Source organism: Anopheles moucheti, chromosome 3, assembly GCF_943734755.1.
Source record: "Anopheles moucheti chromosome 3, idAnoMoucSN_F20_07, whole genome shotgun sequence".
Classification (NCBI taxonomy): Eukaryota; Metazoa; Arthropoda; class Insecta; order Diptera; family Culicidae; genus Anopheles; species Anopheles moucheti.
The window spans coordinates 19094049-19104834 of NC_069141.1; the positions used below are offsets into that span (position 1 = coordinate 19094049).

General features: G+C 42.6%; 1 protein-coding gene across 1 annotated transcript; it reads right to left on the reverse strand.

The window, feature by feature from the left end:
* Nucleotides 1-2240: 2240 nt before the first annotated feature.
* On the reverse strand, nt 2241-8287 carry LOC128304267 (uncharacterized). The gene is made up of 5 exons (XM_053041428.1): nt 8090-8287; nt 3641-4006; nt 3217-3532; nt 2786-3005; nt 2241-2593 (listed from the first exon to the last, which is right to left on the reverse strand). Exons 1-5 carry the CDS (start codon nt 8285-8287, stop codon nt 2386-2388), a joined length of 1308 nt encoding a protein of 435 aa, XP_052897388.1. The 3' UTR covers nt 2241-2385.
* Nucleotides 8288-10786: the final 2499 nt, after the last annotated feature.

Sequence of the window (10786 nt, forward strand, 5' to 3'; positions counted from 1 at the left end):
CGACGAGGAATAGGAGTGGCTCGGATTCCCAAAAACCCCATTCCTGTTTCAGCACAATCAGGTACTTCGATTGCCTCCTAATTATTCTGCGTAAGGTTAGAGTGCTTTTTATGGTACAATTTAATGTTGTTTCCTCAATCGATGTGCACGGAATTTTAATGATGCTGCAGAAGGCACGAGAGTTCTACAGATTCAATCGGATCATAATTATAATGCACCAGAAAGTGCTCCATCATTGGTAATTCAACCATCGGTTAGGGCCGTTGCACATTGTTGCCGATACGGTGGTGATCAACAACACTGCCAACACATTATTATCAACATGTATTATGCATTCAGGGCTCATGTTTCACATCGGGACACAGACATGGGTCAATTGCATCCGACATCTCGTAACCTATCCGCCTGTCATACAGGTCCATTCTCTCTCTCGTGTTTCGATCGCCCTGGAAACTGGCCCACCAATTCTCATAAGTTCATTTAATCATTCATTCATCCATAGCATAAAATTTATGTCATGGTGGTGCCTTTTTGTCTTCTTTAAAACCGTTTAGGAAAAGTGCAAAGAAAAGAGAGTAAAACTGGTTTGATAAATTAATTGCCCGCTTGATCTCACGCGCGCTCGAACGTTGGCTGGGCATTGTGCCACATTCGCCGATCCAATGAATGTGTGTGATAATTTTTATTGTGATAAATGGCAACGGGAACCATAATATGGGGCAGACTATCAGCCTCAGCGTTCTTCTATTTTTTGCAGGATATAGTTTTGCTCGGCTTCATTCCATCCAGCCCTCCAGCCGCAACCACTTCCATGACCTCGAAGTCTAGAAACAACTCATCATTATGCATCGACCATCATCAAGTGCGCGTTACATAATGAACGATGTCGGACGTGTGCTAAATGAAACCATTTAATTTTTTGTTTGTTGTAGTTTTAAAATGAAGCGCCTGAAGTGAGAAGTTCTGCGTTCGATGTCAGGGTAAAAGAATGATGCGGCCACGCCACAAACGAGACAACCGAAGAAAGCGTATTTTATTTGGTCTACGCTGGCGATGAGATGCACCACCGAAGGAGAAAGGGGATGAAATCTGATAAAAATAACGATTCCCCGGTTACTGGGCGGTGTTGTTTCTTCGGCGCGGGTTCGCGTGGTGGTCTTAGGTGGTGATCCATTTCCTGACCTACCCGAACACGTGTGACGACAAGCGTCCACTTTGCAAAGCGGCATCGTCGCGGCGAAATCGGGGACAAATATAGGAAAAATGTCGTTTTTGAGGTTAAACCATTATTGTCGATTATCATGTTATTTAAACATATTTCATTCATTTATGTGCAATATTTTCCAAATAAATTTCACAACCAATTATAGCACAAGAAATGTTAAAACAGGTTCTCCAACTTACAAAGTCATCCTATAAACATACCATAAAATTATTACTTTGTATAATGATGAATAAAGTGTATGTATGAGTAATATTTTTCCATAAACGAACTTTAATAAAACATTATCATTACTAAAAAAAGAATAATCAATCCAATTATTTTACGAGAGATATTGACTATTGAATAATCATTTCTGTAGATTATAACATAAATTTACATATCAACATAATGTACTGCAAATAAAACAATTATTTAACATTCCAAAATCAAACATTCAAACGTCACCCTCGAACTGTTCAAACGTCTTATGTCGCCTAGCGAGAGAGAGAAGAAAATAGCAGCGATGTAGAAGAGAAAAGCTCATGGTTATGCTGAAAGCTCAACGATTGAAGCTTTAAGCATGGAAACGCACCCTTAGTTACAACATGGCCGTTTTTACCGCCATTTGTGAGAAAACCACCCCTGTACCAAATTATTCGTCCGTTTGTTTATTTTTAAATGATGGAGAAGAAAACAAATTAATTTATCTGAGGTTATTTTAAAGATTTAGTTAAATAAAGTTGTAGAGACACTCAAGCCTTACACTTCTTTGACTATTCACTCTAAGGCTTTAGTAACATGGTCAAGTCTTTCCTTAACGAAATGAAAATGAAAAAAAAAACAAGTAAATCAATGAGTTAGTAATTTCATAAGTAAATAATCAAATAAATAAAAACAAAAAACATAACAACATACAACAACATACATTCCATATTACGTTAAATGGAGAATAAACCCAACACCAAAAGTGTAGTAAAATAATTTTAATAATTTTTAGATTATTACGAATATAGCTTTATTTTTCCTATGTAATTACGTGATATAAATTAACATTTATTCATTATCTGTCCATTTTTCACCGTATGTACACCATAACAAACATTCCACTATTATGCTTAATTGAACACTTCCTTTCAACATTTGGCCATTATTTTCATCCCTCTTTCCATTCGTCCGCACATCTAAATCCAACCTCGCTGATCGTAGATTCTAAGTGTCACCTCCAGCCGCCGGTAGTAATCCTCCTCCACCAGATTATCGTTGAAAAACAGTGCCGCATCCTGTTCGCTTTGGTCCGGGATCGATTCTTTGCGCGCCAGCACAACGCGTAGCATCGATACGATGTGATACAGCTCGAACGGTGCCACCCGATCGATCTCCTCCCGAAAGCTGCAATCCGTAACCGGCAAACAAAGAGAAAAAAGGTAGAATGTGTCCCACCCACTTGGTTTTGTCAGCACTGTGCATGCTGATAATTAATTGCTTTCGGTTTCGCCCACCAGTCGTCAATGGGAGGGTCGACTCGCACTTGTCGGCAAACAGTGGATATTTAATACGTAGAGTGGCATATAAAAAACCCACCTTTCGAGCGTGAAGTGCTCCGGGTTGGGAAACTGCAGCCGTGCCATGTTTGCGGCCAGCTGCTGGAAGTAATACTCGAAGTAGCCGTCCAGCTGCGTTTCCAGCTCCGGATCGTTGACGCTGGTGATGATGAAGAAAATAACGTCCCGTACGAGTGAGTCCATCTGAATCAGCTGGAAGTCGACAAACTTCAAGCTGCACGGTGTCTTCCCGGTCGGGTCTGTTTTCCGTCCGATAAGGGGTAACATGATGATAGCGTCAATTCGCATGAAATTTGGTGTGCAAAAGCCGAAAGACACAAATAGAACAAAAAAAAAGGACACCAGGCAAAGGCCATTGTTAGTTTTATGATTTCGATAGGGGCAACTGTATGTTAACAGTCCCGTTCCGAACATTCAAACCTCCAGGGAAATGAAAAAAAAACACATTACCATATTTGATCATCATGTTGTTCACCCACAGGTCGTTGTGCAGCATCGTACAGTAAACGGTCAGCTGGTCCGAAATCAGCTGCGCCTGGCGTCGATGGCACTCGTTTATCTTGGCATGGGCTCGCTCGGCCAACCCTCGCTCCACACCGGTCCGCAAAATATCCTGCCGAAACACATCCATCATCTGTCGCAGCGTTTCCGGGCTTAGCCCCGCATCGATATCAATCTTAACGAGGTACTTATGGATGCCCGCCTCAAACACTTCCGGTTTCAGGTAGCGCAACGCTATCGGGATCGCATGAAAGAGGGCCAATTTCTGTTGAAAAAGGGGAGAAACAAACATAAAACAAAGATCGCACCGCACTCCCAGACCTATGACGAAAAATCGACCAATCATATCCAGTTTCCCACTTCCAGCACTAACCTGCAGTACGTAGCGTGCCTGTTCTCGATTGAACCCTTGCCGGCGGTCTGCAGTGACATAGCCGGCGTGCTTTAAGTTCTCGAACAACATCACACCATCCTGGTCCACCTTTTCCACCGATGGGTCGAGCGATACGCGAGCGTTGTAGCAGCGACAAAACACATCGATTAGCTCATCGTCTCCATCGTAGCCTTGCTCACGCTGCAACGTCAACAGGGTAGGTACGATCTTCAGATATACGGCAGCCTCCTTTACGAAGGTTGTATCGATTTGAAAAATCTCCAGGAACTCTTCGCTGCTTGGGCGCATCTTTGCTACGAGATGTAGTAACTCGACCGGAGGCTGATCCTCGTTATCTGTGTTTTCCTGTAGCACAAGGGTATAAATGTTGAGAGGGTTTATTTGGTTAGGACTTTTGATTTGATTTACGATTATCAATAGTTTATCAGTTTTATTATGTGATTGTAGCTTTGGAACCGTCTTGCTCAAATAAATAGGTAGTTAACGATGCGCTTTTGTATATTCAATTCTCTCTTTCTCTCACAGAACTTTAACTAATACATCCTTAATGATGCGGAAAAGTGGGAGTGGAATGTTTGAACTTTGCTCAAGTTGAATGTTTCGAGGTAAAAACATTCTCAACGTTCCCTATTGAACTAAAAGCCCTAGTTAAACAGCAATCAAATAGTAAACAAGTATCAACTAACATTCAATAAGTTAAGTCAAGTTAGAGACAAATGTTTTATGGTATATGCATGCATGGAATGTCATTAAAATACGGAATTATAATTATCATCTGCAATAACAATCAAATATTTCTCTAGAAGAAGAGCAGAACTGCATTAGATCGTTTTTTTCTCTTAGATATACTTATACCCTTTTAAAATATCTCTGCCCATCTTAACACAGTCACAAACACTAGCATGCTCGCTTTAAGAAATCGATCATGTGAACCATTTTTCAACTCAAACGCCCGTTTGCAGTACCTCAAAGGGCACACCATCTTTAAAGTAGCATTTGTAAAAGGCAGCACTAAGAAAAAAAAAACACCACCCCTATTTGCATCAACTCAAGCATCACATTTTGGACCCGGCGACGGTGCAGTTGAAAGAAAATGAATGGCAGAATGAAAGAAAAAAGACAAAATGCTTTCAATAAATCACTTCGACACTCGGCTCGACCGTAAGTGTAAGTGAAGTTGACGTTACCGTTCCGGGAGCACAAATGGCTGGACGTGATGTCTTGCTATATGAGCAGCTGTTTCCGGCCATTTCCTTCGGAAGGAACAGAAGTATAGGGAAAAGAGAGAGACAAAGAGAAAACCCCAATTTCGGTTAGCACAGTTCGACGACAGTGACCTGCTTTTTGCTTTTTTGCGCTTTCGTTTCCATTTTTCCAGCCCTTGCATGTTGTGTACGCTTATTTATCGCACCGAAAACATATCACGGATTGTTGCAACATGGGTTCGATCTGGTGGGGAAGGTTGAGATTTGAGCAGGTCGAAAATTTCATGAAACACAACCAGCGTGTGCAGGGCTCAGCTTAAATCAGCGAGGTCAGCTTAAATCTTGCGAGCCTGAAGAGCGCCTTTGAAAGGTAAGAAGGGAAAAATCAAGTCTAAGAAGGGCGAAAACAATTATTTCTGGTCGTCATGACGTTATTTTTACCTTTTCTTAGGGAGCTTGTTTTTTTGGGCGACAGGAAAATCGGCTGTTTATTTTTACAACTACAATTCCGAGAAAATCGTTTAAAATATTCGCTACACTGGAATTTGAAGAAAATTAGGCTGCCTTTTTTCGTGTTCGACTCTAATGAAACAAAAAAACAATTTAAGGGTATTTTAAAAAAATAGCAATTTAGTATACTGCTCGGCAATTATGCCATAATGGTTCCGGGAAGGATGGGTGCGTCTAAATTTGCGATAAAAATCATTCGTTCTTACACGAAGTTAATAATATTGTTACACATCCAGCAAAGAACCCCCTATTTCACCATACAATAACTTGCCAAAAAGCTCAACATCTCCCACAAACACTCTTATCGCAGCTACAGTCACGATACACCAACAATACAATATCCTACGTATTCTACGACGGCCGTCCTGCATTCGGCAAAATGGTTTCCGACCCATTAGCACGTGGTTGCAGGAAACTGTTCCTGCCTTCATCCCCATCGTCAATGTCATTAGCACGAGTGAAACGTGCTCGTCTAGATGTTTTTTTTCCCTGTATAAGAAAGGAAACAAAATAAATCAGCAAACAACTACCATTGCGCCGCTGTTTCTCTCGTTCTCTTCCAAGGTTAAATCTGCACAACAAGTCACATAGACACCAAAAATACATGCCCTGCCGAACGAGCGTTTCGAGGGAGGATAAGAGATTCGAAAGGGGGATAAACAAGACCGATAAATCATCTTTCACGCCACGCATTCACCTGTTGCCTGTTTTGGAAGGATTGTTTGTAGTTTTTTTTCTGTTCAGCGTCTCAAATTCTATGCTTGATTGTGTTTTTCTCTGTTGGACGGAATGACGCAAACTTCCTCGGAAGAGAAAACGGATAAAGTTAAGATATTGTTAGTGAGAGAAATGGAATACATTTTCACGCCTTTTCCTAATGAACCGAAACCCAGATTCGGAACAGACGGTTTACGTCTTTGAATAACATTATTCGTCCATTTGAATGACGTTTACTGCCACCTTCTCCATTCCACTAATATCCGCCGATCGTACATGGAGATGTGCCGATGTTTAATGTGTTCTCGATAACATGTTTACATGCGCAACGGTTGGGTTCTGATTTCAATCCATTCATCAAACTTTATCTCCCTCACACGCACACTAAATTAGGCACTCGAATTTCCTTCGTAATCGTTTAACGCGACCTATCGATCAGTGCCAATTAAATGGTGTATCTAACAGGAACATCATTCTACACTTACTTGGTGCAAAGATTTCTTTTTTTTCTATTTCAATCCCTCTTTAATATCCTACCATGTTGAAAGGTAGTAAGCATGGCTACGAACTTGAACGGCTTCTTCAAGAAATCCGATCAAATCCGAAATCCTTCTCTAGAAAAAGACTCCTTCCATCATGGGCACTCTTGAAAGGGGAAACGCGAATCTAATAGAAAACACTGACGTCTTTTCACGCCATTCACACCGTGTAGAAAAGTGGAACCAGTGTGGGACCATAAACGGCATCCTTACTGTCGATCCAATCGATAGTTTCGTTCGCGTGGGTGAATGGTATAAATTTACGGGAATGAATTTTTATATGTTGCAACATTAAACCTTCCTCTGATTGAAACAGAGGTGAAAAATGAACAACACGACGCTCAAGTGCGCTCAACAGTTTGCTCCTTTGACCGAAAAGGATAAAACAAAACCGCCGTCGTTGAAGCGCGTCAGCACTGCCATGTATGTACGTGCCTTTTGCCACGTTTCCAACACAGCCAGATCAGCAACAGCAACAGGAGACGGCATCATTTATCTTCGATACAACGGATATCATCCTAACCTTCGAAGCGCGCAAAAAGCTTTTTGATGCCGAGAGGATTTAATTTACAATTTATGAGGCCCATCCCGATGACACAACACCGCAGGATATGGTTACGGACTTGGAGTGGTGATTTTACTTTTCTATCACATACTATATAACCCTACGCCATCGGTGGATACTGTAGCACAACACCAGAATAGACAAGACCGTGTGTCGGGGTGTGATGTACTCCTTGAAACACATTCTCTAGTCTCGCACAGTCACGCCATTGAAGGTGGTAAGAAGGATGGTTTTAATTTGATTAACCATCCACCCGCCATAAAAATGCTCAATGTTTCTGGCGAGAATGTGGCTTACTATTACCGAGAACCCCTAATGGGACCAATGCAAATTCCCGATTGTTTGCTAGTGCGCATCCTTCTTCCAACATACTAATTGCTGTTCCATTTTCTCATGAACATCTACCCATCTAAACGCTACTGGGCGCTTCCATCGCGTTAACCACGTGGTCCTGCATCTGAAACCTACTGGGCGCCTCCATCACATTAACCACGTGGTCGGTTATCTTCCGATCGTTCCTCGCGGGGACATTGTTATGATTAATATGTGCCGATTGACTTCATCATCTACTTTAAGTTGAGGTTTACATCGTTACTCATGCACGAAAGCACCCTCTTATCATCAAGCAACACCCCACTCTGGCCTGGTCGATAGTACCAGTACCAGGCGCCTCCATTCCGGTTTCCGGTTGATTAATTTATTCCTCGTCTGCCACTTAACTAAGCGGATCTTAAGCACGCCCACAGCCCAGCCGCTGGCCAAGATGTCATCGTTGTCTCGCGGGAACGGAAATAGCTAAATTTCCATGGGCCATGCTCTCCCAGGCGCACATTGTAAACACTGTTACCAGTAAGCCCCCGGTATTACCATTCCGTTTTGGCCATCCGTTTACCTTCTGCTCGATGACTTCTGCCGCTGGTGAAGCGGTACGTGTCGTTCGTACCGTAACGGCCAACATCGTGCTGCCATAGTTGTCTCCCGGTGCGGTAAGAAACTCCGACTCGTAACCGAGCACACGGGTTCCACCGGGCAGAACGGGTCCTAGCAAACCGTCCAGATCGCGTATCGGTGGCGGTGGAATGGTGGGCATGGTTCGGTGGGTAACGAAAACGGTGGTAAATCGGGAGTTTCGCGTCAGACCAAAGTCTAAAGTTCGCGGGAGTTTCGCGTCAGACGTCTAAACCAAAGTAATGTCGTACGCGTGACTGCCAGACAACGCTAGCGGGAAGCACGCGCGTTCGATGCGGTCAGCGCCGATCACGCGGTGAAAATTAAACTTATTACAACACTGCAACGGTTCGAAACGGCAAGCACACACACGTTCTGTAGGCAACGTTGGCGCGCGCCAAGATTGCTATCGGACCGAACGCGTCGAGACGTACGATAAAACTGCTGGTTCGCTGACGATTCGCTCCAGAGTTCACCCACAGGTCGGCGTCTAAAACAACTGACGATTGAATACGAATTCCGCCGACTGCGAATGACGGGATGCGCGATTCCGAAGCGTCCGAACAATCGGGAACACGACGCTGACTCGCGTCCGAACGCTTTGACGTCTGATCCAAATGGTGGATAAATCCGTGAATGGAGAAGCGCGCCAAAATTGTGTTCTATTTCTTGACTATCGATTTAAAAATTTGCTTTTAACTGAGTTCGGTATTTTAGAGTTAGTAAAACATGTTTTAATTGCAATAAAATAACATTTTATTTATTTAACTTTATAAAATAACCTCATTTGTTACATAATTTTTCTGTGCCTCGTTAATCGAATTTGGAGATTTGTATATTAATTAAAGATTATCATTCATTTGAGCAAATTTTTAGTATTTATTAAACTGTGTCACTTACAAAAACCATCCCCCAAAAAACCCCTGATCTGATCATAACCGTTAATGCTCTCCACAACGATAATGGCACTCTACGGCACCATGAGCAAATTTGACCAGCAAATACACACGCCCACAAGTAAATGGTGTGAGGGGCCGTTTTTTTGATTTTCGTTACAATTTTTTTCGACCTTACTTTCAAACCCATCGATAAGAAATCTCGCAGGCAAAGGTACCAAACGAGTAGCTCCCTAGGGAAGTGAACGTGCGTCGCACTTCGCGCTGTACCTGCAGCGCAATCAAGGTGGAAACGAGTTTTGCCTAATCGGATCGACTGCACATTTTAGAATCGCGATAATGAAACCACCCAAGAGTCGTTATCTGTTATCTTGAATGTTTGGAACGAGAAGTTTTGATAAACTGAAATTCCTTGTAACTCATGCAAATGATAATCAGGTCAGATAAGCTATATAGTCCACGGTAAACATTTAATATTAGGACACTGACAAATACCGCTACCAGTGAGAAGCAATATGCTCGTACTGTTTAAATAAAACCCTCCGCAGAAACGTGAATATAGGATCTGTCCGAGTGCCGCAATGTTTGCAACCCTTTTTTGCAATGCTTCACTCCGGTGCGATGCTGGTCAGTGAGACCCTTTTTTTGGCTCTTCACTCTTCCTATATTCGTCCTATGGCAAGTGGATGCAACGCTCGTGTGTATGTGTGTGCACTCAATGAAGTGTCTCCACATGCAGCGGGTTCTACAACCCGCGCAAGAGGACATGTCCCTGCCATGGACATACACATCCGCTTCGTGGCTGTGACCTTGGCCAATATTCAATGGGCAATGTTTGTGGTGGTAATTTTCGAATCGGTACTAGACCTACCGCACAGCAACTGCGTTGCCCTGATTTGCTTTAGCTCAATTGACGCGGTCAATTGTTTTGGGGGGGTGGTGAAAGTACTTGAGCGTACTAGCGCATTGACATAATGTTTTTTCGGATAGTTGGAGTGAGAAGCGTGTTGAGAGGGATTTATTTAAATTCTGGACTACTTCACTTTAAACTCACCGTTTAGGTACGCTTCGTTGCTCACATACATGTAACTTTATTATCTAATCCATTTATGATGTTATGAAACTATCGCTCCAGTCGCAGTTCTGTCCGATTGGTTTACTTCAATTGACCATCCTCGGGACGTCTCACCTGACGCACCCTTGCCCAACGTTCAGCACTTATCAACCGATTCACTGAATTATGCTCGGGCTGGTGTGCTTAATGAAACGTCCCAAACCCCAACAGCAACAGGCATTCGGTTGACAGGGCGCGCTTCGCATTACCAATTTGCCAATTTCGTCCCATCACTGGGTCTAACAGGGAGTCGCTCAGCTCAGCACGATCCGCGATGGGTAGTCATGATTTCTTTATTTATGGGATAATGTCCCGAAAAGCTGGAAGTGAACGATGATTTTCTGTTTGTGTTTCAGCCTTTGCTTTGGTTTGTGCGGGGTGTTAAGTTACTTCCGGCAAATCTGACGTCTTACGAAAGTCACTATAGTCTATCGGAATGGCAATAGTTAATAATTAAAGTCAATTACCCCGGAGGGTATACTTTAGGAAACTTATTTTTTTATTTTTTGGTCATAATGTCTTAGAACATAGAATGACAGATTGAAAATTTAGTTAATAGGCTGAATTGTGTGCTGTAACATTATAATGGATACAGTTGAAGTCTTCAAAATATGAACAAATAACACGGAAC

Excerpts from the sequence above, each read along its gene's own strand:
- LOC128304267 (XM_053041428.1), bottom strand. The coding sequence starts at position 8,287 with ATGCCCACCATTCCACCGCCACCGATACGCGATCTGGACGGTTTGCTA. Across the intron at positions 3,006-3,216 it reads CAACATGATGATCAAATATG|ACCCGACCGGGAAGACACCG; the intron begins GTAATGTGTTTT and ends GACGGAAAACAG. Across the intron at positions 2,594-2,785 it reads GAGCACTTCACGCTCGAAAG|CTTTCGGGAGGAGATCGATC; the intron begins GTGGGTTTTTTA and ends TACGGATTGCAG.